Source organism: Castor canadensis, chromosome 3, assembly GCF_047511655.1.
Source record: "Castor canadensis chromosome 3, mCasCan1.hap1v2, whole genome shotgun sequence".
Taxonomy (NCBI): Eukaryota; Metazoa; Chordata; class Mammalia; order Rodentia; family Castoridae; genus Castor; species Castor canadensis.
In genome coordinates, this window is record NC_133388.1 from 41,807,767 (window position 1) to 41,834,787 (window position 27,021).

Consider the following 27,021-nt stretch of genomic DNA (forward strand, 5'->3'; position numbering starts at 1 on the left):
GCACTGCTAATGAGCCGTCAATGGGTACAATTCTGATAGAAAACCACTTAGCTTTAAAAATGCTCCTAGCTTTTGATTCCTTAATTCAACTTTTACAATTTACCTAAAGAATTAATCCTAGATATAAGGTTACCCCAAACGTGATAAAATCTTTTCACTTATCAGAGTATGAATTAAAACAGCAAACGCTATGTCTAAAAAAAAAGGCGTACTTAAGTAAATTATAACAAACCATCATATAAAACTGTACAGCAACTGCAATTACTTTTCAAAGTGTTTGTTACAATAAGGAAAAGAGTTAATGTTATATAGTAAATAATTAAACTAGGATATTTTATATTTTATATATAGTGTAACATTGTGATATGTTTTTAAAAACACAGTATAATTACATATACCAAATAGACATGGCCTAAATCTCTCAGTGAGAATGATTAAAAATTCTCTTACCAGGGGCTGAGAGTATAGCTACAGCTAACACAGGCAAAGCCTTGAGTTCAGTTCCCAACACACACACACGCACACACACACACACACACACACACACACACAGTATCAAATACAGTAAGACAAAAACAAAAACTGAATGAACTTCAAAGAACCAAGGACAGAGACTGCAGGACGGAAACACAGAAAGCAGCCAAGCTGCAAGGCCAGTTCTACGTCTGGAGGGCGTCTGCTGAATCCCACTTTTCTTTGCTTCTTCCTAGAGTGTGGGAGACAGATGACAATGTCTGGAGTCAAGCCCTGGATGGGTGTCTAATGAAAACCCCTTAATAAAAGTATCTGTAATGCATGTAAAGGACGGTTTCTAAGATACAGAATAATCCTACAATTTAATAAGGGAAGATGGACAACCCAACAAACTTGGAGAAGGCTTGAGTAAGTATTCCATAGAAGAGGAAATATGAATGACTGATGAACATCCAAAAGAGAGAGCAAATGCAATGGCAGAAATAGAAGTACAGATTAAATCGCCATGAGACTACCCAGTGCCAAGTGTCGGCAGGGACATGGGACGACTGGAATATTGGCGTGTGGTTGGTTTAAGTGGAAGTGGTGAGAAAGCATTTAAAGCTAAAAATTGAAGATTTTCATACCTGTGGACCTGGGTGGTCACACTCAAGGAAAACTCTTGCATTTAAAAACGTTCCTAGTAGCACTGCTTGCAAAGGCAAAAAACTGGAAATAATACTAATGTCCATTAGTAGCGTACACGGGTTGTACATAGACAAGAATTCGAATAAACCTTAGGTCATAATGATCAGCTTGAAAAAATGAAGTGATAGAATATACAGGCTAAGGCTTAGTTAAAAATTACAGTTCATGCCTGTACTCCCAGCTATTCAGGAGGCAGAGATCAGGAGGACAGAGGTTTGAGGCCAGCTCAAGAGACCCCCATCTCAGCATAACAAGCCAGGGTGGCCCATATGTGCAGAGGTTATAGGTTGTCATAGGTAGGAGGACAGAGATTCAGACTGGCCCTGGGAAAGCCTAAGACCTTATCTGAAATAAAACAGAAAAGGAAGCTGTAGGCATGGCTCAAGTAGTAGAGCACTTGCCTCACAAGCACAAGACCCTGAGTTCAAACCCCAGTACCACCAATGTATCTATATTTATTAAACACCTGGGCTTGGTGGTACAGTCCTGTAATAATCTCAGCACTCAGGAGACTAAGGCTGGAGGATCAGAAGTTCAATGCCAGTCTATATAGTGAGATCCTGTTTCAAAAAAAAAAAATCATGAAATCAGGACACACAAACACACAGCAAAAATAAATTGAAAAGCAAGAAAGTGGTAAATAAAAATTCAGGATGATGGTTATTTCTGAGAGGAGAGGAAAGGAACATACAAGAGAATTCAAACCCATGATGGTCATCTTTGAAATTTTAGGTAGAAAGCTGTTAATTTTATCATCATTCTTTATACTCTACACATACTTTGATAAGCATTCTGTTGTATGTACCCAGTATTAAGCAAGAAAGATTTAAAACACAATAAAATCTGTACCATGGTTTAGTGATTTTTTATTTCCTTTTCCGTACTGTCCAAATCATCTGTAATGCAAGCCTGTTAATGACAGAGGAGAGCCCTCTATACTCTCAAAGCACAGCCAGGAAGAAGACTCACCTTTCCACTTGGGCCTCCTGCACGTGAGCTGCAGCCTTCAAGGCTGAGTTCTTAGAGACCAGCTCCTGTAACACGCACTTGAGCTGCACACTGGCCTCCGGGCTGACTATGGCTCCCAGCTTCTCGGTGAGGTCCTGGATGTCAGCCATCGTGGATTCCAAGCCTTCTAGTTTCCCACGAGTCATCGCCAGTGATTCTTGGAGATTGTGAAGATCCATGCTGCGGGATGCAAGGATGGCTTCGAGGGAGCCGATGGTCCCCACCGCCCTGGTGACGGCTTCATGGTAGTGTGTTAGGTTTTCATAGGCACCATTCAGGACGCTCTGGTGGGCAGGAGATTAAATGCTGTGATGAAACTGTCAAGCCTGGGGGATTTTGGTCATTCATGAATTTTTGATGCACGTTTATAATATGCCTCTGAATCTTATCAGAGCTGCCTCCTTGTATTTACAGTCTGGCAATATTACACCAGTGTTTAAAACCTCTTGCTTGCATAAAGAAAAATTCTTTCCATATTTTCTAAGAAATTTACACTAAACTGAAAATAACATCTCATGAATCATGTCTATTGATAAATGCTGTGGAATTCTTGCATCCGACTATGAATTAAATAAAATGATGTATGGGATCTTTTTTTTTTTGGACACAGGGTCTCCCTATGTAGCTCAGGCTGGCCTTGAACTCTTGATCCTCCTGTCTCAGCTTCCCAAGTGCTGGGATTATAGATGTGTACCAGCATACCTGGTTAATGTATATAATCTTAATTATCTATGAACAAATGAAGACAACATACCAAAAAAATTCAGCTCTTTTGTGTTGAGATTAATGGTTCTATCACTAACTTCAGTTTAGGTACAACTCCAAATGACCCCAGCCTTCAGTCTGGTTGTTAAAATAACCAATAGTTAAAATAAATGACTTTAAAGGACCCTTCCTGTCCAGTTTCTAACCAGACTACTTAGGGAATTTAAGTAAATTGCTTCTTGAAACTATGAAAAGCAGCAGTGGTGCTCGAATGATTCAGTATTTGTTATGAACCTGTTTAACTAACATATTGGGATCCATTATATAACTTTACATTTCTGTAATACATCTATCAAAATATTATCTAATAACAACTCTTTGAATTAGAAAAGGAAGTTAATCTCCCCGTTCTATAAACTGAATGAAGTCTCAAACTTGACAACAGTGCATAAGCATTAGATACAGTACAGAGTGAATGATGTCCAAGACAAATAAGGGGGGAGTGTGTTGGAGTTATTCCCCAAAAGTCAGCAACAATTACTACTCTACTCTGCTGTTGGGTCATGAAAGCAGCCATAGCCAGTCTGTTAACACATGGGCACAGCTGTCTTCCAATAAAACTTTATTCATAAGTAAGTGAGACACTATGGGCAGGACTAGGCCCATGGGGCTTAATTTGATGACTGTGTTCTAGAATCAGACAAATCTCAAATGAATCCTCATTCTGTTCTTGCTACAAGACCCTGAGAAAAATCTTCATGTGCTTCAACTTCAGTTTCTTTATTTGAACTTTACTTAGGTTTATTTTATTTTCCCAGTGCTGGGAATCAAACCTTGGGCTACACACATGCTTGGCAAGTGTGCCATGAGCTACACCCTAAGCCCTCAGTTTTCTATTGAAGAGGGCTGTCTTCTTCCCTCCATGCTTCTCCCATCACATCTTACTGTCTCTAAAGACAAGGCAGACAGTTTTATTCTGACTTCAACAGGGGCTATGATGGACACAGAAATACAGATGTCACATGTGTCCTTTTACAAACTATAGGCACTGAATTTCAATGTAGAGTGAGTCACGATTATAAACGAGCATTTTGGAAAACAGCTCTCTTCTGTTGAGAATTCTCCTACAGAAACTGTAACTTCTCTAGACCTACAAATATTACCTGGAGTACAAAAAAAGTCATGAATAAAAGTAGCAGCATTAAATGGTTACTTTAAGAAAAGAACTTACTGTGCGTAACTCAATGCTTTTGCTAAGCTGAGTCCAAAGATCTTCAATGTCATGTAATTTTGTCTCCACATCACTAGTGTCAGAAGAGTCTCCTTCTCTCGGTTTTCCAATCACACTTGCTGCTTTAATAAGATACATTTCTGCCTGAACCTGTTGTTGAATTGCTTCACAGTTAGCCTGCTCATTTTGGACATGTTTAATTTCCAAATTTATAAGTAAAGGCTGCTGTAACTGAGATTGTATCTGACTTAAAACATGCAAGGAATTTTGTAATTTGTCCCGAAAATTCTTTTCATCCATTTCTTTTGATTGGAATTCTAGCACCACGTTTTGGAGGACCTTGTGTAACTGATCATTTTCTTCTGTGTTCAGTTTCAGTTGCTGTATTTCTTTCTCTTTGAATGAGTCATCAAAAGCCTCATTTTCACTTACTTTCTTTATTATCTCATCGTAGACGCACTTGGCTTTCTCAATTCTCTGAGTCAAAATGTGTGCGTTGAGCAGACGGCTTTCTGGTGAAGTACTGGGAGCTTTCAGTACTAATTCAGCCTTTTTCTTAATTTGCAAATCCATGGCCTTCACTTTACTTAATGAAGCTTGATATCTGCCATGTTCTACCATCAATGTGTTCAAACGCTTAATTTTTTCTTCAAGATCCTTTTCTTTCTCAACGACTTGAGTTTGTAATTGTTCAAGTTCTGAACCATTCCACTTCAGTCCTATGTAGTTATAGACTCCTTGAAGTTCCAACATTCGCAAGAGGCTGCATCGAATACCAGTGAGTTTGTCCTTAAGATTATACAAATCCTCTATTTCATCTTGATTTGTTTCTAGACTGAGCAGTGGTTCATTGTGCTGCATACTGTTGATGGCATTCTGAAGCACAGATGTTTTTTCATGGTATTCTCTGTAAGAACTGATCTTTTGTTCTACTTCACTGCATTGACTCTGAATGAATCTTTGTGCTCTGTTAATTCTCATCTGAATATTTTTCAACTGGTCATCCAGGAAGAGTCTTTCAAACACATTTAGATCCTTACAGATGTCTGGTAGTTCCTGGAGCTGTGTGGAGATGACACCCTCAATTTCTTGCAGCTCCTTCTGGGATGCCTTCAAGGTGACATGGTGACATTCCAGGTCAGCTTCAGTGCAGGCTGTTTCCATTTTGGGAATTACCAGTGCTTCACTCCCTTGAAGGGTAACCTGAGCCTTCCTTATTATTTCAAAAAGTTTGCTTCTTTCTTCCAACTTAAATTCTAGTTGTTGTGACCTCTGAGTTGATTTTAAAACTAGCATTTGGTATTGATTCTGTAAGACCTCCAGGAGGTTACTTAAGTTCTCATTCTCGGGTGCTGTCAGGCTAGGGGTGACATCTTTGATCTCTTCCACCAGAGAGTCCATGGCTGGCTGCTTATCCACAATGTCATCATGCATCACCTTGCATTTTCTGATCTGTGAAAGGATGTCATCTGGGAGAAGGGAAATGGGGGGGCTGGGTTCACCCAACAGTTTCTTTACCCAGAAGAGGGTCTCCTTCACCTTGTTCTTTACGCCGCACTTTTTAATCTGATTTTCCACCTCTAGGTTTAATGGCTCCAGGGCCTCCAATTGCTTCTTCAAATTATTCATTGCATCTTCCAAAATCTTCTTTTCTTTTTCTCCCCAAATTCTCTTCATCTGAAGCTCAGCTTGCCCCTTTAAAACAGAAAATCCATGCCTGAGTGCCTGGAGCTCAGCGGCCATGGCAATGATGCTTGAACTCTGTCCCTGTTTTTCTGGGGAGTTCAGTCTTAACAGTAGACACTGCTGCTGCTGCTGCAGAGAAGCCTCAGTGTCGTGGGCTCTGCTTACGAGGGAGGTAAACTCCTCATGTTCCATGGCTTGCTGAGAATACTTCCTTTGAGCCAGTCGTTCCACCTGCTTCCACACATGGTCAAGGTGTTCCACCTGGCTTTCCAACAGCTTGTTGTCCATGTCACTCAGATGGCTTGATAAATTCTTCCACTCACTTTTAAGTTTGCTCAAAGAACCTTTCTCTTCTTCTACTGATCCAAGGAACTTCTTAATTTTGTGCACATAGGCTGTACTGTCCAATGGTCCCCTAGAAAAAGAATAAAAGGAGTGCTTTTTAACATTTCAGGTGGACTATACATTTGCACATGGTTAGATATCATTAAAAAAGTTAATTGGTGAATCCACAGAAAATATTAGGTTGTCTACAAAAAGTACTTCAACCATAAAATGAAAATCAGATTCTTGTTTACTATGGCTTTCTGTTAATGTGACAATAAAGAAAACTTACTACAAGTATCATAAAGACAAAGAACCGAAGGGAAAGAGTGAAATGTGAAGAGAGTAATGACATAAAAATACTCTGTAAACCGTGTAAAGCACTTGTACAAAGGTTAGTCCAAGACTAAGAGAAATTACCATACCCAGCCCCTGCTACTATCTTCCCAGCAGTAATGATAACTTATGATTTGAGTATAAAATTGTTTTCAAGAGATATTACTGACAATAAACCCCATTTAGATGTAAGTATAAAATAGACCTTTCCAATGAGAAAATGTTTACATATTTAGACTATATTTACTACCATTTGTCATTATTTTCAAAGCCTAAAGCAGTGCAAATATTTTAAAAGAAACCATTAAAATACATATTCATTACATACCAAACTATTTTAACCAATTATGCTGTTACTAAACAACTGCATACGTGTTTCTCATGGCTTAGAATAAATTCTTGCCAAAAAAGAATGTTGAGCTCCATAGAACTTAAATATATTTTACAGATATTTATACTGTGCATTGTTTAATAAGTTAACATCTTAAATATACTCAGTAATATATGTGCTTTTAGCATGAACATACCAGTTTTCTTAAATGGCTTCTTCTGTGGTCTGAATGCTTGTGTTTACCCAAAATTCACATGTTGAATCCTAATCAAAGCTTAATGGTATTAGGAAGTAGGACTTCTCAGGAGATGAGCAGGTCATGAGGGTGGAATTTTATGCAAATGAATAGGTTTAATTGTCCTAAAAAAAAGAGACCCCCCCAGAAAACTGCCTCCCCTGCTCCTTCAGCCCTGTGAAGACATGGCTCAGAGAAAGAGAAAGTAGGCCCTACCAGACACTAAATTCCCTAGCATCTTGGTCTTAGATTTCCCAATTTGAGAACTGTAAGAAATAAATTTTTGCTGTTGATAAGTCATCCAGTCTGTGGTACTTTGCACTAGTAGTCCACAAAGACTTAAACAGTTTCCAATGAAATTAATCTCTAAAATATGGTTTTAAAATCAATATCCATCAACAGTGTAAACTCAACACCGTGGCCTTGTCCAAGGCAGTGAAAACTGTACTTGAATAAAAAGAATGCAAGTCCTAAATTCTTATACTTACAATTTTAGACTTTCCTTTTCTGCCAACAAGGCTTTCAATGAGGACTCAAGGGCAGCAAGGTGTTCTTGAAAGCCATCAAGGAGACAATACTGGCATTCTTTATTTTTCTTCAAAGTAGTCAGTGCCTGAAGCAGATTGTCCAAGTGGTGTACTGGGGACCCCGTGTTGTGGAGAACCAAGGCACTTGTTTCTGATTGGCTGAGACATTCAGATTGGTCCTGGAGTTCAATGGCTGCTTTCTTTGCCTCCAACTGGGTGTATAATTCCTAAAAACAAGTCACACAAATCAGCAAATATATAATCACTTGTTCATTCTCTTTTGTTCCTTTCCTCTTTCCTTCAGCTAACACATCCTATCCTAAGATATTTCAAATTCCTCATTTATATGCAGGAAAACTAAGGTCATGACATCTTCAAGGTTGTTTTCACTAGAATAATGTTAAAATCTAGACCAAAATCTACCAATGCCTGGGCATTTAAAGACCCTATAGTCCTAAAAGTTTCTGCATTTTTATAAGGAAAACTTATCTTACTTTTATTACTTACATATATCGCCTTTCTTCCCTATGTAAATGTGTCTAAAATAGTAGGGATAATTTGTAATTTCATTTTTAAAAACATGGCTCTGTACTGGATTTTCAAGTAACTTTATATAGCTAGAAGTACATAAATACATTGAAATAGCATATAAACACAGATATAAAAACAAAGGAAGACCCCATCACACTGATTGTTTAGGAAAGATAAAAAGAATTTTAGAAGTCAGAAGAATAGTTAAAGCTATGAAAAGGAAGGATGACATGAGAGAATCTCCAGATTTTGTTACTAAGTTTTCAGGAACTTTGCAAAAGAGAAAGAAGACTAATGTTCATTAAACTCTTCTACTTTGCAAATGGAAAGATTTATACAACTTGCTGATTAGTACATAATTATATAGTTACCACACTGATCGGTAGGCAAAGGTTAAGTAAGACTTTTCACTCTGTGCAAGCAAGTTTTTGGTCATTAAAATATATTGTATTGCACGGGATAAACGATGCAATCATGCTGCCAGTGGTTTTCATGTTTCCATACCTCTATCTCTTTTAATTGTTCACTTCTCAACATAACAGCTAATTGTAAAGGTTGGTTTTGCAGCTCATTGACTTTCTGCTCGTCTTCAGTGCTTCTCAGGCTTTCTTGAGCATTGACAGAAAGCTGTTTTGACAAAACCATTTCCAAAGCCCAATTCTGCAAACATAAAAAGATTAATTGCTGAATAGTCTACCTTCCAAATGAATCATTTTTGTTTTTCTTGATAAAAACACTCCAGTTACTTCTATTTGACTAAATTCTACTCAGATTAAAAACCTTAAGGAAATATATTTGGCATTACCAAAGATGACTTTTTCCATATGATAATTAATACCTGTATTTGGTACTCCCCCCAAAATGAAACATCTTTGGCAAGATAATACAGGCTCTTGTGTTGCTCCATTTTATATACAGCTCAAAAGGGTGAGGCAGAAGGATCATGAGTTTAAGGCCAGCCTGGGCTATGCAGTGAGATCCTATCTCATAACAAAAAATAACAATAGAAACAAACAAATAATATACACATATAGTCTTAAAGAAACAAAGCAGATATGGAAAAGTCCCAAAGTTCCCAAATTTCTACTTAGCATTTACTACAATACAGAGGACAGGGCAAACAATAAAACACTCATTGTTAGCATAAAATAAGTGGGTAAGTGGAGGAAATGCCAAGATTTCACTATTTTGAGAATAAATTATATCCTAAACCAAGTACAATAAGAATTACAACCTGGGAAAGCAGAAGGAGTTCTAAGTTGAGTGATTTCATCCTTTCTGAAAGCTTTAACAGCCCACAGTTCTCACTAGGACACACAGGGCACTTGCTCTCACTTGTTCACTCTTGACAAGGATTTTTGAGCACTCTCATGTGCCAGGCACCACGCAGCAATTTTTTTGGGAGGGGGTGGAATGGGGACTGATGCTGGGGATCAAACACTTACCTAACATTTTCGAGGCCCTGGGTTCAATCTCCAGAACTTACAAAAACCAAAACAACAAAACAAACAAAAAACCCTCCACATATTGTAATGTTAATAACAGGGAAATGATGCAGGAATACAAGGTAACTTTCTGTATTTTCTTTGAAACTTCCCTGTAAACCTGAAGCTGTTCTAAAACTAAAAGTTTACATAAATAAAACAAACACCATCCAGAGCCTCCCCAGTTCTAACTGGAAAGAGAATTCAGCTGTCCAGGGTTCCTGGTGTTGAAGAGACTCTTAGTGCAAGTCTCTTCTTTGAGAATACTTCATGGAATTGAGACGACTTTGCATATGTCCTCCAGTTCTGAGAATTTAATGCCCACAAACTCAAGTGAAAGTCTACATGGAGGGCAGCATTGAAGGAAGAACGAAGGGCGCTAAGAGGAAGGAGAAAAGACCACATCACAGACGTCACTAGCAGGTTCCTAGGGCTTTGCCTATGGGCCACAGTCACAGTCACTTGCTGGTTACTGTTCCCTAGCAAATTGCCACAAACGTACCTGGGGACAAGAGCCCAGGCTAAAAGCCTTGACTGGAGGTCCTGGAGAACTTCATCTTGTATTAGCTATCACTAAGGATTCAGAATGCTTGATCTCTTACCTGAAGAACCAGGGCCTGGGGACCATCAGTAAGCAGGAAAACACTAGGTACATTGAAATGACTACCTTTGGTGTCAGAAAAAGTATCACTAGACACTTGGGCTTGAACATTTTCAGTGTCAACCCCAAAGCCATTTTCTACCTTGGCAGAAAATCCACCAGAATCCCTCAAATGAACATTTCAAATTTAAAAGCCAACTTTCCTTTGCTCATGTCAGGAAGGAAGGAACCAGACTCAGGCCCTGACTGGCTCCTGGAAAGTTCTTTCATCACCTGTCATTCCTGCTCACCACTGTTGGTGATATTTTAGTTGGATTTTACAAGCTCATTTGAAACACTTTTAAATTACGAAATACTTTGGGCATATATAAAAGAATAAAACATAACACATTACTGAAAACACAGTGTTACCATTTTCTATATTTATAATTTAAAGTCCAGCCCTTATCACTTTTCAGCTCTTCTTCACCAGACTCAACCTCTATTCTAAAGTTCATTTGTTCACATTATTTAACTTTTACTACATATTAGAATTCATGTAGTATTATTTTATTTGTTTTTAATTTTTTTGGCATTATTAGGTTTTGAACTCAGGGCCTTTAGTAAGTGCTGTAACCACTTAAACCAAATCCCCCGCCCTTTTTTTCTTTATTATTCAGGTAGGGTCTCACTTTTGCTTGGGGCCTCAGACTGGGATCCTCCTATCTCTGCCTCCTGTGTTACTGGCATGTGTCACAAAGCCCGGTCCTGTTTTAAATTCTTATAGAAATTGTAGTCATGTATGTATCATTTTATAACTTATTTGTTCCACTCAGTGGTATGTTTTGAGATTTATCCACATTAATAGGTATAAATCTAATATAGTCATTTTACCTATCTCTCTGGAGACCCTGCGCTACGTGGTGAATGAACAGATATGACTTCAGTCACCTGTTAGACCATTATGGACAAGAAAAGTTTCCATGTCTTCCTTCACAGATAAAGCAGTGACACATCCTCTTATACACGTCTTGCACATGTATGAATTTCTTTAGGATATTTACCTAGAACTGAAATTACTAGTCACAAAACGTGATCCTTCAGATTATCAATACATACTGATTTGTTCGCCAAACTGAGTTACACTTTCCCCTCCCACCAGTGTGCAAAAAAGGCAAATCAATAACAGTGTCAGTATCCTTTCCTCATTCAGGTGATGGTCCCATTAACACGGTAACATTGTGACAGCCAGACCCCTAAATCCAGCCCTTGTAATCTGCCAACAACAGGGGACAGAAGTCATACCTGCTCTAGTGCACACATTTCTTCTGTAACACCTTCCAATACAAAGAGGTGAAAAAACAGTTCTAATCCCAAGCATCGTTAGACAAATTCAAAAGAGAGAGCAACAGCCCGAGGCTCCCAATTTCCCTTAGTGTAAGTTTCTTAGTAGACGGCTACCACGTTACTGTGACCCGTGAGGCATCCGTGACTCAGTCAGCCACGCCCACCTCTCCGGCTCATCTCTGTCATTCTTTGCTGCCCTCTACCCCTGTGCTCCAGCCATCACGCTCTTACGCAGCGGCTGAAACTCCTCCTGCTTTGTCCCACCATTTCCCCTGTCTAGAACCATCCCCACACCCAACCCTGAGCTCTGCTAATCCAGATGACTTGCCTATCTCTGTTCGTTTCGAATGTGATTAGCTGAAAAAGGCTCTCTCTGTCCCTACCGTCTAGGTCAGATTGCTTTGTGAAAGGCTAACACGGAGCTGGGTTCCTTTCTTAATTTCCACAACTACACTCTCATTAGTAATAAGTTGATCCGTGTTTGTCTGCTTGCCTCCAGACTAGAAGTGCTGTGAGAACACAGACCATGCCTATCTGAATCCTCATTGATCAAGCTTTGATTGAATGGATATAGAAATTAATTCAAGCCAGAGGAACAAGTAAGAATATTTTACTGAGTCTCCTATTGTCAATAACTTGTGAGTTATGAAGAAGCATGGAAAGAAATTGAGGACCTGTCAGTCTAGCAGTTATTGATCAGACATTGGTTAGGAATGGCAGAAATAGGGTTTGGGTGGGGCTGAAGGAAACCAGCTACCCATGAGGGCTCCAAAGTTCAGGTAGCACAGTAGTATATTCAAGGCTCTAAAAGATGACTTAATAAAGAAAATCTATTCGAATTTGTTGAACTTCACATTTCTAGAACTTATTTGGACCCCAATTTCCCATCTACATGACACATTTTGTAAAACAGTGAGGTTGAGTTTTGAGCACCAGATTGGACCTATTCGGAGGACTGAGTTCTCATCCCATCCTTGTTGGACTCCAATTCCCCTGGCCTGAAAATAAGGATTAAGACAGAAATTTAAAATCTTTCACGCCTAGATTTTAGGACCTCGGAGCCTGTTCCCAAACACACATTGCATACAGATAGTGATGACATGGACACCATGTAAGTCACTTAAATTGTAAAGGAATAAATCTTGAATTATGAAAAATACCTCTAGAGAGAGAAGCAAGACTTGAACACTAGCCAGAGAGAGCAAGGGAGTATGCTTTAAAGACACAGTGCACACGGGGCCCACTATGCACCCTATTATGGAGAGATACAGAAAGAGATTGACAGGAATAGATGTAGAATAGAATTGTCTTTTTCACTGAATCACCAAGAAAAACAACATCAACGATAAACCTCAACTACCCCAGAATGGAAAAACCTCTCCAGTAAGTGGGTGTCCTTCCCTTCTGGTCCTGTCTCAGGCCTCCTTCCTGCTGGCTTACCCACAGCTGGAAGCCCATGCATTTCCTCTACGTGTGCAATCATCCATCTTCTGGAATTATCTACAGATGCCTTCTCAAACATCAAACTATAAACACTCAGAAATTTTTAAAAAAGGACTAAAAAAATGATTCGGAAATACTAACAATTACATGCAATGACAAGGAAGTTAAAGAATAAGTTAGAGAGAAGGTTTGGGAGTTTTTTTAAAGCAATTATGTCACCAAGATTGTAACTTGGGAAGACCAATAAATACCAGTTAAGCCAAAATGTTGCTTTATGAATTTTTTAGAAAAATCGTAACTTAAGAATGGATGATTTTTCCCTGTTTTCATTCTTTGTAATTTCCCTAAAATCCTAAGTGGCTAGGCAATCCTTACTCTTTACCATATCCACATAACAAGGTGGAGAAAGAAGGTAGTTCTGCCTGTTCATGTTTAAAAACTCTTAAGAAATTCACATCTATACAAAGATGCAGTATGCTAACAGGTCATTAGACTAAAATGTGTGACTTCATTTGCCTTCTGCCTGCCTTAACATCTCCAGTGGTAAAGAAAAAATTAACCAAAGGTACAACCTAAACTCTCTTCTAAGTTCACCTATGTGAAATTGTTAGTAATGGATTCAAATGTACACATGCTATTTCCATGCAATTTTTGGAAAGTCTGATCCTACTTTCAACAAAACTCTCAGATTAATGTATTTATTATATTAAAGCAGAAAAAAAATTAAAACTTTCTAAAGTTCTTCTGGCGACTATTTAATATAATCTGGTAAAAGCTCCTCTAGATTTCAAAAAGGCCTGAGAAGTGAGCATTAATTAGGTATTTGATTAGTATTAGAACAGCTAGCAAAAAATTGAGAACACAGAATTGCTCTCAATAAACGCTTTTAATGATTAAGTGGTTATTTTCCTTATTACAATAACTTTATTTACATTTTTAAAATTTTGTTTTGTTTTCTTTTCTGAGGTTGGGTGTTGCTACATTGCCCTCAGACTGTATGTGCAGCCACAGACCCTGGTTTTATTTTACTAGTTTTAGATTAATCCAATATACAATTCAATAAATTGCTCTTTCATGTGTTTTTTGTATTATAGTGAGCTGTCTAAGTCCCTGACACTGAGTCCCAGCAATTGTTACATTACACCTGCATTTTATTTGTCTATCCAGAGGCTTGACCTTTGATCTCTTTCGTAGCCGATACCACTCTTGCCCTTACATAATCCAATGTTATGTAATGCTGCAGTCTGATACTACATAAAAGTAAGCATAGCCAGTACTTACAGTAGAAAAAACAAGAAATTGATTTTAAAAAATCCATTTTGTAAATTCCACAATGCACACCCAGCACAATTAAAAAATTAAAAATTAAAAAAATTCATGTTAAAAGAACAAATGATAAAGTGTTACTAGAGAATTAAAACTAGCCTTCTATAATCCAGACTTATGAAATGTGAAGACTTAAATCTCAAATTTCTCTGAAGAAAAAAATCATTTTAAACTATCACAAATTATCAATAACTCATCATTTAAGTAAAGCTTAATAAATTTTAAAAACATCGTTGAATGATGATTTTTAATGCAGTTTTTAATGTACTCTACTGAATTTGTGGGGTTCATGGTCATAATGGATCTGAGCAGTTAGGTTAGAAGTTTTTAGGGAACTAACCCCCTTCAGCAATGCCATGTGTTAAGTCTGTGCCCCTCAACTAGCAAAAACCCTTGTTCCTTCCTATTATTGCTTATACTCTCTCTTCAACAAAATTAGAGATAAGGGCAAAATAGTTTCTGCTGGGTAGCGAGGGGTAAATGGGGGGTAAGGGAGGGGGTGGGGGGAAGGGGGGAGAAATGACCCAAACATTGTATGCACATATGAATAAAATAAAAATTAAAAAAAAAAGTCTGTGCCCTCCCTTGCAACTGATAGAAAGCAGGAAGGTATTTTTCTTTTTTTACTTATTAATTCCTCTAATAATACTGTTCGGAAAGTTTCTTTTGCATATATAACCTCAAGAGTCTCACCTATGGAGGCTTTAATCTTTTCAACATATTTCCGCAGTAATGCCTAATATGGGATTTATAGTGGGACTTTTCTCATGGCCAGAGAAATGTTCTATTGGTATTTAACCTTGTTTTATACATTTCTAGAAAATTCTATCTGGTTCTTTTAATCTTCCACAGTTCTGTTTCAGGAACACAAAACACATGTCTCTTCATTCCTATCAACTATATATTCCACAAAAAGCTGATAAAAACTTGAGGTAGGATAGAGCAGGGAAAAAGAGGCATGGAAAACAGCAGCCAGGAATTCAGAAATAAACATTGTTATTAATGAATTGCTTGATTAAAAGCACACAGGCAGTACTTTTTTTGCTTTAGGTTTCACACTCCCTTACTAAGCTGAAACATATAACAATAAGTTTAAAAGAAGAGGTAGCTCTCTCTCCCTGACCTTGCCTGACCAAATAATTAGTGTGCTTTGGGAAGTAAGGGAGAATATCTTAAAGAAGGACACTTATCCTAGGGATGGAAAATTGGTAAAATGACTTCTTTGATCACGAGAGTGTTTGCAAAGGAAAATATTTATTTCCAGGATGGACATGGGTCTTGAAGGAGCATCTGACAAAAGGCATCCTTTGTTGAGCGGGATGCTCATGGAAAACAGACATCTTTGTCATCATGACCTAGATTTAGTAAGCTGACCAGACTTGGTATCTCTGGGACCAATTGATAATGTCAAAACAGAGTAACAGCAAGAAATGACTGAACGTGCCACATGTCCAAGACAAAGGGGAGCACTCACCCTAAGGCAAATTTAAGTCAACTCCCATCCCATTTTCCCACCATAAATACCATGGTGTTGAAGACTTGAAGCACCCCTCATCACATGTGCCCACACCTGTGTCAAGATTATGTACAATTCTTTCCTTTCCTTTGCTTTACTAATAAACTTTCTTGGTTTTTACCTTGATGTGTCCTAAAATTGTTTTTTGTGAAAACATCACTAACTGAGTACCCAAGGGCCAGGTGGAGACCTTCTCCCTGGAGCATCACCATTTTCAGTACAAACTCACACCTGAAGTCTGACTTTATTACTGTCCCTCTGCACCGTGGTCTGTAAGACGGAGGCAGCCTGCCAGGGAGACACTTTGAAATACAGTTTAGTGGGCAGCCCCCTCTTTGTGCCTTTGCCATTTCAATCTGCAATCCACATGTACCCATTTGGATGTTTAGAAGGAAATCAAGAAAACATTATTCTTCCTTGTCCTCAGGGAGACTGAGGAATCAGGACACTGATATTTTCACACTAAATGCTCTGACAACATCTAGAAACATATTTGCAGCAGAGGGTTAACAGAAGAAGAGAAAGAAAAGAACCTCTTCCTTCCAACACACTCTGATTTTATGTATAAAATCAACTGAAAAAAAAGTTGACTCTTGGATTTTTTTCCTGAGAGAATGGGTGAAGCACATTTTCTTTGCTTTTGCCTTTTCTAATTTGCCTTTGTGCTCTTGACCCAAGAAACTCTATCTGATTGCACATCAGTGAGAATGATGAGCCTAATTTGATGACTGACATTTTAACAGACTGAACAGTAATATTTCACCGCTGAAATCTGGACCGTTTTCTAAGGGCTCTTTTTACAAGTGAGCTTCATGAATAGCCAGCACTTTGAGGATTTAATTATGAAATCAGAATGCTTGATTCATGACTCTTCAGAGCGTCAGACCTCTTCACACTCAGGCTCGACATCTTAGCACAATCTCCAGCTCTTACCTTGGTTACTTCCCAGTCTCCCTCCAACTTCTTCACTGAGAGCTGAGTGGGCTCTGGCACGTCACGAGTACCCTGCGTCTCTTCACTTGGCAGAGCAAACTTCTCATCCTTTTCTGATAAACATTCTGATTTGAGGAGGCTGTTGAGACAGTTTTCAGTCTCCTGCTTAGCAGATTCAATTCTGCTTTCCAAATCCTTTTGTTTATGCTTAAGTGATTTTATATCATCTTTAATAATCTTCTGTCCCACGGGAGATGTGTTTTGCTCGATGGATTTTGCTAATGCTAAAATCTTCTTTAATAGGTCATCTTGTAAACTGAGTCGACTCTCTAGTTCCTATGAGTGGAGAAAAGATTGCTAGAAAAAGTTTCTAACTCTTCTTGTGAGAAGTGTTCATTGGCTTTTGTAAATCACAAAGTATTCTGCTTCACTAGTGGAAAGCATTATTTAAAAAAATGATCAAGGCCTACCACAAAGAAGAAACGTGGGGTAAACCAGTGTAGCTCCCACATCAAATTCTCAAACAGATTTTATAAGGTACTAGGATGACTGCAACAGGTCATACAGAAAATGTTCTCCCATTGGTTCACAAAATAAGGGAGTCAGTCAATAGCTATTTGCCTGCTATATGCAAAGTATTAAAAAGAATCAAACAACAATTTAGAATGTGTCCACATAAATCTAATGCTAATATTTAAAATTCAGATCAATGATTTGTGTGTGACAAGAAATCAATCTACCTGGCATGCTATCCCGAAAATTCTAGACCCATAAAAAGGTGAAGTACTTTCATATTACTGCTGAAATGGTCACAAGGGGGACTATGCAGTATTTATTGATCACTTACCTAAAAGACTAGAAGTGTTCAGTCATTTATTTGTTTATTTATTCATTCAACTAACCCAGGATAGGTTTTGAAGTTATGTAAATGAGTAAACTATAGTCCCTTCAAGTTCCTACAGTCTGGTGGCACAGATACAGACATAAACAAGCAATGACAGAAAATGACTGTCAGAAGAACTATGCTAGCAAATTTATATAGGACAATGAAACATTTGAAACTGGAAGAAAGGTGCTCCAGTTCCTTGGGAAATAGGCAACAGAGGTGGCAACAGTGGCTGGCAGGGAAACCATTCAGAATTCTAATTCAGGGACCTCTGAGATGAGGGCTGGTTCTAAAGCAGCAATAATGGGCTGATGTGGGGAAGGAAGAAACCTAAAGCTTTCACTTGCTCACTTAAATTAAGCATATTCACTTTCACCTTGTTTTTTTGGGAGGTAGATTTTTACAAGATTAAGGGTAGGGAAACAGCAGACTATGCTATGATCTATACACAGCTGAGAACTTCTCCACATCAACCAAGCCACTGAATGCATGTGAGAGAATTTAAAAGTTTTGGTTTTAAAATTTCTTTTGATTTTGATAGATTGATTTATTTTGACTACACCTGGTCAAAACTGTGTAATAAAGGTGTGAATAAGGTGGGCTTCCTGTATACAACTTCCATCCACCATGATGAGGAACGCTAAACTGAGTATTTCCCCGAGGTCTTATTAGACAACTTGCATCTTTTCTCCCTTCAGAACTCCCTGGAGTCATTATGTTACCTCTGAAACAAAGACCTCGGGCAGCCTGCAGCTGGGTGATGATGGGTAGAGTGATTGCCAAGGGCCCACTAAGTCAGGGTACTAGTCAATTCAAATTACGAACAGATATGGCCGTGAAAGACATCTGTTGTCCTTTTTTTAATGACTGTTCAGACCTCTAAGTATCTAAGAGTCATCTGAATAGCACTTAGATTTCGCACTAAAGACCCCGATCAGTTCATTTGTGATGAATGTTGATGTTTTTCAAAAGCATCTCTTATGTCTGAACATGCTTAATACCTGCAGTTTCTGTAGTCTGTCCTCAACTGCTCCTTGATCCCCAGGGTCATCTGAAAAATTGTCAAATTCTCCAGAGAAGCCATCCAACATGGCATTCAGATCTGTGATGCAGACCTGGTATGAGTGGTGTTCTTGAACGTGACCCTCCAATTTTTGCACGGAATCCTAAAAGTAAAACCATCAATAATTTATAACTTTCTTCTGAATTTTTTCACTCTAAAAGTAATTATTTAATGCATAAACTCAGTTTTAAAGAGTTTCATCTTGAAATAGCAATATGTCCAAAACTTATCCAGAGTGTTTAGGGTTTGAGATTTTCCACTGCAAAAATCTCCATTTTCCCCAAAAGTGACTCTTACTTAAGACATTTCTTCTTCCCACACGGCTCTGCCTTCATTTTCTTCCTGAAGACAATTTATTTGTCAAGAAGGTTACAAAAGAAAATTCTGACAAATTATATCATTAAGTCACATATACCCAGAATAAATCAGGTCCCTTAATTATCTGTCTCTCTGAAACCAACAATTTACACATGAAAGTGAGACTGTATAAGATCAACCTAATCCTCGATTCCTTTCCTCAGAGTCAAACTCAAATCCTGTGTGTTAGGAAAAAGTAATCGTAACTCAAGAGCAGCCCCATCTTCCAGTTCCCTCCCTGGGATAAGAAAATAAGATGACCACACTTGATCAGAAAAGCAACAAGTACCAAACAGTCCATCAGGTAAATCATAGCAGGGACCCGGCTCTTTTTGGGGGAGGGGTGCAAGAAGAAGAGTACTAGGGTTTGCACTCAGGGCCTTGCACTTGCTAGGAAAGCACTGTACTACTTGAGCCTCATCCCCAGCCCAATAAGTAGGATTACTTATCTAGGTGATCCTTACATTGAATCTGGCTTTCACTGTGCAAAGAATTACAAACAGTTCTGTTAAAAGAATACATTCCCTCATGGCAAGCTGACATGTGGTCCACTTTTTTGCTGCAGATCACATGTAAAGATTCAAGGGAAGGCACTGATAAGAAGGTGGACACAAGATAATTGATACATCCTATTCTGATGGATGGATGGATGGATGGACTGACATGTCACTCCATAGAGATGCCCAAAGAATATTAACCTATTTAACTTGTAAAGAAGGGAACTTCAATGTGAGGAACTAATACCATAGTCAAATAACACACAATGGATTCTTCAGCAACACTGATGGGAAGAGTCAGCATTTTCATGAAAAATGGTAAGTTTGGAATGCTTTGGGTAACAAAAGAAGGTAACAAACAATTTGTATGGTTCCATATGCAAATCTTACATAAAAACGGCAGCAAATCATTTAAGATTTTCCTCGTTGACTTCACCTGTAGTTGCTGAAGAAGACTTTCGTGCAGGTGTTTTATTTCCAGCCAAGGCTCTTCGCTGAAGCTGGGATTTTTCGTGCATTCCAAGAGGTAATTTCCTTGAGATTTTAACTCCTTTAGCAGAGATGTCAGATCTTGTGCCTTCTGGAGGAATTTCTTATAAATTTTTAACTGGGCTTTCTTTTCCTGCAGACCATGCTGCAGAGCGAAGCCTGCTTCTTGTTTCTTCCTTAGGTCTGTAAGCATTAACCTTAGGTCCTCCTTGCTTTGCAAATACTTTTCTCCTTCTTGTTGAAGTTTTTCTTGATGGCTAAATTTCACCAAATATTTTATAAATGAAATGACAGCAAAATGGAGGAGCATTTTGCATATTATAGCCCAACCTACATTACAATAAACCACATTAAATAACACAAATATACATCATTCCTAGAGACTTTTTGATACTATAACATTCTAAATAACACAGTTTAGCTCAGAAATTAAGATAGAAATTATTTAAGTGTTACTAAAATATAATTGGTTATACTTTGACCAGGAAATATTCAATACTTTGGATTTCAAACTAGAACCAAGTTTTTCTTACATTTAAATATAATTATAATACAATAAATATAATATCCTAAGCTTTTATTACATTTAAATATAATATCCCAGATCTCACATTTACATAAAAGCAAAATAAGCATTCAGTATATTAAGCAAGTAACTGGCTTATGCTTTCAATAACTTAAATTCAGTTTTGATCTGTCTCCTTAGAAAAACCTGACTCAACATTTCCAAACATGAAATGTACCATTTAAGACATAGTATGAAACAAGAAATGTCACCAGAAATACATGCAGAGGATTCAGCTCAACGTTTATCCATGTTTACTCATTTTAAGAATTTCTTAGAACAAATAAGTATTTAAAATGAGTAATTATTCTACAGTGCTCCCAGGCAGATGTTGAGGCTGGGGGAAGGGGGTGAGGGCAGAATGACAATTGTGAGAATCTGTCGCTAAGAACCCCAGGTTGATGTGTTACTTCTACTAAACACCACCACAGCAGTTCCATATCTGATCTGGAGGATGGTTCCTCTTACAGATGCCCTGATTTTCCCAACTTTCTCTCCAGTACATATTGTATCAAAACCCAGGTGGCAGACAAAACGAGCTTGTTATGGCTTCACTGGGCACAGCAAGACGCTCCAGGGTGAAGGCGCGTGTGCCCTTTACCTTAGGTATGTGTTGGCTAAATGGAGCGTGGTGTCCCACTGGTGGGTGACATCAGAAAGGGTCTCCTGAACCAATGGGGCCTCGCTGCTCTCGGCTTGTCTCATAATGGTCTGGATTTTGACATCACCTTCAGGCTTTAGTAAAATGATCTCCTAAAACGAATGGAAAAGGTCTTACAACTTCGTTTGCATTAATTAGGAATATTACAGATAATATCTTTTTGTCTGTAAGCTTTACACTGAGATTCTAACGGTAGAGTGCATTTCACAATGACATTTTCATAAATGTCCCAAAGACAAATGCATCTCTCTTCATGTTGTATAGAGCTGTTCTCAATATACCCTCGTCCACTTGAGCTGACTGCATTCCTGCTCACCCCTTGATTTTCACCTGCCTTCTTGTTTCCATGGGCCAAAAAATCCAGGCAAATCCTCCCTCCTAGCTACTCCTCATATTTATAGGTGGAAAGTCACTAGGCGAGACATTTCTATACATCCAAGAATAGGCTTCTGGCTTCCCACACGGAAACTGTTCCTCATGTCAACTCTTGAACCTCCACCATGACAACTAATCCTTGTTCCCTGCTCCCTTTCCCTCCTTTGCTCTGACAATTAAATTGTTCTCTTCTTGGAAAAACTACTCAAAATTCACGTTCTCTGGGAAAACGTACAGACATAATCCCAAATGACTGACAAAGTCTCACTAACTCTTGCAGTTGACTATTCTTGATCATTTCTTTCCATAATTGTACTTCAATTAACGTGATTTCAATAAGCACATGTACTGCTGAACCCTGTTTTTTACCTCGCAATGTTTAGTGACTCTCCTCTTGGATGGTAAGAGAGCTCACGGGATACTGAGATACTCTTTGTCCTCCTTACCCCTCAGTAGCTAGTAACCCTTTCTGAATTCACAGCCACTCAGAAGGATTCCCCTCCATCTTTGCCCTCAGCATTCTGGCTGTCTCTGCTCGACTCACATAGATTCCTTTTGAGTCTTAGAAAACTGGGCTCTCAGCTACTGCCTTTATTTCAATTTTTCTGCACATAGCAAAGATGAACAGTAACTGGGCACTAGTCTCTCCAAAAAGAGGGTATGCTTTCTCTCTTTCGGAGACATTAAAATAATTTTAAGACCCATCACAATCCTTCTCTTTTTTAGATCAGTGATTTGAATTTCTTCAACCATTCTACAGTCTCCTAGTTTCCATTAAGAAACAAATCTTTGCAGTTTTCCTCTGAACCTTTTCAAAGGGAGAGTTCACGCTGACCTCTCAAATTTCCACAGTCATACCTTTATTTTTTGGATTCTTTCTTCAAGTGGCATTTTGCCTTCCAATGAATTCAAAGCCATGAGGGACTCTTTAATCTCTTTTATCCAATGAATTACATCGTGGGTAAGATCATGAAAGTTCTGGGCTTCAGCAGATGGTAACTTATCCTCGTCCTCAATTTCATGTAATTGGCTCAACAACACTTGGTATCTATCAATCAAATGTGTGGATTCCATTATTATTTCTTCTTCCTCTTCAAGTCCATGTTCCTTCAAAGAGTTACTCAGCTGGGCCACAGATTCAAACTGCTCCCTGCAATTTCCAAATACCATGGAAAGTTTGTAGGTGTCACTTCTATGTGACAGAGAAATCATAATTCCAACTAATACATTTTGTACGAGATCACAATACCTCTTTCTAGCTAACGCTTGGTACAATAGCTCGGCTTTCTCTCCTGATTCTTCCATTTCTTTCCACTTCTCCTCTTGATTAGCCAGCCATTTACTCAGGTTTCTGCAATCATCCTGTAGACTAAAAGAAGAATTCCCAGATTAGACTATTACAAAAAGCAGAAGGCGTTCACACTGAAGAGAAGGAGGGCCATAGACCTTGTGAGTCAACTCTGGGCTTATTTTTTAGAGAAAACAACTTGTAATAAAAGCTTCCTGTATGATAGTGGAATTCATTAAAGCAATGAGCCCTATGGATGTACCATAAAGATCAGGTAATAAATAGAAAATGCTTTTTGACTAACCCCTGAATCTTTGTCATTTTAGATAATTTGAAGAATTTTCTGAACTTTTATATTCTTAACACCAAATGCAGATTTAAAAGCACAGGCAGGGGTTGGGGATGTAGCTCAGTGGTAGAGTGTTTGCCTAGCATGCATGAGGACCTGGGTTTGGTCCTCAGCATTGCAAAAAAACCTTACGGTTGACCCTCTGTGTCTTTATTTCCACACTCAGGATTCAATCAGTCACAGAACAAAATTACTTTAAAGAGAAACCATGTCTGTATTGAACATGTACAGGCATTTTTCCCTTTGTGGAGTATTTCTTAAGCAATACAGTAGAACAAATACTCACATAGCATTTACACGGCAGTAGGTGTTATATGTCATCTGGAGCTGATTTAAAGTGTAGGGGAGGCTGTGCCTAGATGATATACAAATACTATGCCATTTTATATAAAGGACTTAGGCATTGCAGATTTTGGTAGCTAGGAGGGTTCCTGGAACCAATCCCATGTGGATACCAAGAACAACTGAATCTATCTTACTTGTGAAATGTGTGTGTGTTGTATGACCCAGCATACACCGTACTGAGAAAGCACACACTAGAAATGACCAGAAAAATATCTCTAGAAACATTATTTTGGTGTGGAGCCATAGCTCAAGTGGTAGAGCACCTGCCTAGCAAGCGCAAGGTCCTGAGTTCAAACCCCAATACCTCCACCAAAAAAAAGAAACAAATGTTATCTAGCTGTCATCTTTATTTCCCACCTCAGTAGCTGCTGCAGAGTGTTATCGAGCTCCTTTGTGCGAGCCTGGCATATGGACTCCATTTTTTCTAATTCAAATTCTTGGCTCCCAAGCCAACTGTTCAGCTCCTTAACCTCTGCTTTGGGAAGATGCTTCCTCACATGCTGCAGTACACTTTCCACCTGCTGGATTTTACTGCTTCTTCCTTCCAGAGCCAAGAAATCCTTAAGAAAGACAAAAGGTCATCAATCACGGTCTGCTGGCAAGTCTCAATGTGTCTCTGCCACATCCATGCCACTTTTCCAAGCAGCACTCAGACTTTCAACCTTCTTACCATCCTATGCAGGAGGGTTATGAAGATGTGGCTAGCGCCGATGGCAGGTGACCTTAGTAATTCTAGAATGTCTATGTACATTGCTCACTTGCACCTGGATTGCTGGGAGTTACATCAAGCAAAATAATGCAGTACCACTGGGAACAAGACCAAGGAAGTCACCCATTTCTGGTTCTGCTCCACTTCTAAATACCTGCTCCTTCCTGGCAATCACTATGTAAACCTAACCAGAATATTCTCCCTTTAATTTTGCCCAAAACAGAATTTTGTTTCCAATGTTTGTGTTTCAGTGTTTGGGCATCAATTTGCTAAGGCCTGTGAAATGGGCAAAGTTAAAAGAAAAAGAGGGGGAAATATAGGCTTACCAATAAAGAGTATACCATCAAACAATGCATGAGAGAATATTTAGTGCCACTGATAGTGTAAAATGTGACTTAGCCTCAAAACAAAGCAGAGGGTGCACCTGTAGTCCCAGCTACTGGGCTGGGGAAGCAAGGCAGGAGGATCGAGTAAGCCTAGGAGTTCAAGGACAGCCTGGGTCTCAAAAAACAAAGAGACAAACAAATGAATTAAAGTAGAAGACAATCCACCCTAAAGTGATCAAGATGCAAGCATGCCAAAGGCATTTTACATGTTCCCATGAGCCTGCCTTTTATTTTATGTTGCACTTGACCAGTAGTATATTAAAATTTAATATAATTTTTAAAAGAAACATGACTGAAAAAACACTTATAAAAGGCCAAAGGCTGGGGAGGGGAGTAGATTAGTGATTGAGCACTTGCCTAGCAGGCATGAGGTCCTGGGTTTGATCCCCAGGAACCCTTCCAATCCAAAGTTTACGAAATTTTTATTTCTTATCAAATATGATTTTAACACAATGGAATTTACTAAAACAGTATCTTAGAATAAGTAAGAAAGTAGAATTTGTTAAAGCCACTTACTTTTTCTGGAAATAGAGTTCTAAAGTATTTAGGGAAAAAATCAGATCATTTGAGAATATTATCCATTATATAAAAAAGGTAGTAAGTCTGAATAATCATTTCCCTATCTACTTAAGGACAGTTCCATGCTGCCAGTATTTTAGTTCTTACAGAAAGTTTTTGCAGCTTTTGTTCCATGCTCAGTTTGGTTGCTGATGGTTCAAAACACTCCTTAAGGTTCATTTTCATGGTGCTGAACCAGTCAGTGAAGGCCTTGCATTGATCTGCGGGAGGGAAAAAGAGAAAAAGCTCTACACATTCAGTTAGGTGCAAGCCATCTGCAAGCCAGGCTTAGATGAGTCCTTGTGCCCACTGTACAATATCCACACTTCAAGACTCCCAGGAACAAAGTGAAAGAACTTGGCACTCACCATTCAGGAACACACAAAAGTGATCTTGCAGAACACTCTTTTTGGTGTTAAATAAACCACTGACACTTTCATATTGCTTTTTCAATTCAGAGAGTTCAGGAGTGAGGCAACCTATTTGATTCTCCAGTATTGTCATGCTGTGCCTCTGCTGGAGGATTTGCTGTTGGATCTCCTGCAGAGAGAGACAAATGGACAGCTGCCATTACGCCCGGAAACGGGCTCAGTTCATACAAACCAGGCAAGGCCTTCAGTGCTGTGTAAAAGTCTAGAAGGCTCAGTTGAGTGCATGTGCTTTCTCTTTGCTAGTTAATGTATAACACAAGGCAATTTAACATCTAAAAGTGACTTTCCACGAAGCAATTCCAGGGTGAAAGTGCTCAATGTACAAACTGGTTTTCTGAGTTTTTCCTGCAAAAGGCCAAGACATCAGAAGTAAGAGTGGGCATAAGGCTGGCTGGTGGAAGGCGAGGGGTAGGGTGGCACCTCGAGTTTGGTGAATATCTCCAGGCTGTCGGAAGGAGACAGGGCGTTCAGGAGTGACTCAGTCATCCCAATCTGGGTCTTGGCTTGGTCCAAATCCTCCCTCAGCTCAGCCGTGCTGTCACCCAGCTCACGGCAGTTGGATTCTTCCATTGCAAGCTTTTTCACATGCTCTATCTTGCTCAAAACAGAGGACTCCATGACCTGAAATCATGAAACACGTGACATACTACAATGACCTTATTTAACTAGAGCTCATGACCACTGCATCGCAGCAGACTAAGTTGAGATGCTTCCTTCACCGTGAAATAAGTTCTTCCTGCTGTCCTACATTGCTCAACGGCACGGATCCAATTAGAAGGATGCCTTGAAAGGAATAAAGAACAACACGGAAAAACTGAAATTGACATTGTGACTTTTCTCAGGAGATTAATGGGAATCCTCCTCCCCAAAGAAGTTCCATTTAACTTAAAACTCAAGTGTTACCTCATGGCACTCACGAGATCAAACACACAGAAAAACACGCAGATAAGATAAAAACATAAAAACAGTCAGCCTCCGTTTTGTTTTTGAGACAGGGTTGTGACACGTAGCCCTGGATGGCCTAGAGCTCATGATTGTGCACCAGACTGCAGCGTGGGGGTTATAGGTGTGTGTCACTACCCCCGGCTGGCTATCATTATTTTTTATGTACACAATATGTGGTAAGTACTTCATGTACAAAATACAGACTTCAAAAGGTTAAGTGACTTTCCCAAAACCCAAAGCTAGTGGGCAGTACAGTCAGGATGCCACCCAGAAAGACTGCTACTGAGCTCATGTTCAACCATTATGAACCTTGATGCAGATGAAATTGAGACGGGTCTGAATCTTCCCCTCTTCCATCGGCCAGTCAGTAAACCTAAGGTCACTTGAGTCATAGTCGCTCTACACCCAACACA

At 38.9% G+C, this 27,021-nt stretch overlaps 1 protein-coding gene across 11 annotated transcripts in view; it reads right to left on the bottom strand.

The window, feature by feature from the left end:
- Syne2 (spectrin repeat containing nuclear envelope protein 2) overlaps positions 1–27,021 on the bottom strand; it is a 300,742-nt gene that overhangs the window by 149,652 nt on the left and 124,069 nt on the right. For all 11 annotated transcript variants that reach the window (XM_074067818.1, XM_074067817.1, XM_074067815.1 and 8 more), the window contains 14 exons: positions 26,084–26,284; positions 25,601–25,772; positions 25,341–25,453; positions 23,937–24,139; positions 22,847–22,966; positions 22,456–22,747; positions 21,163–21,314; positions 19,944–20,253; positions 18,592–18,756; positions 16,705–17,040; positions 8,580–8,735; positions 7,506–7,771; positions 4,106–6,206; positions 2,131–2,453 (listed from right to left, as the gene is read on the bottom strand). In XM_074067818.1, the coding sequence (XP_073923919.1) occupies positions 2,131–2,453; positions 4,106–6,206; positions 7,506–7,771; positions 8,580–8,735; positions 16,705–17,040; positions 18,592–18,756; positions 19,944–20,253; positions 21,163–21,314; positions 22,456–22,747; positions 22,847–22,966; positions 23,937–24,139; positions 25,341–25,453; positions 25,601–25,772; positions 26,084–26,284 (4,910 nt within the window). The remainder of the gene's footprint in view (positions 1–2,130; positions 2,454–4,105; positions 6,207–7,505; positions 7,772–8,579; positions 8,736–16,704; positions 17,041–18,591; positions 18,757–19,943; positions 20,254–21,162; positions 21,315–22,455; positions 22,748–22,846; positions 22,967–23,936; positions 24,140–25,340; positions 25,454–25,600; positions 25,773–26,083; positions 26,285–27,021) is intronic.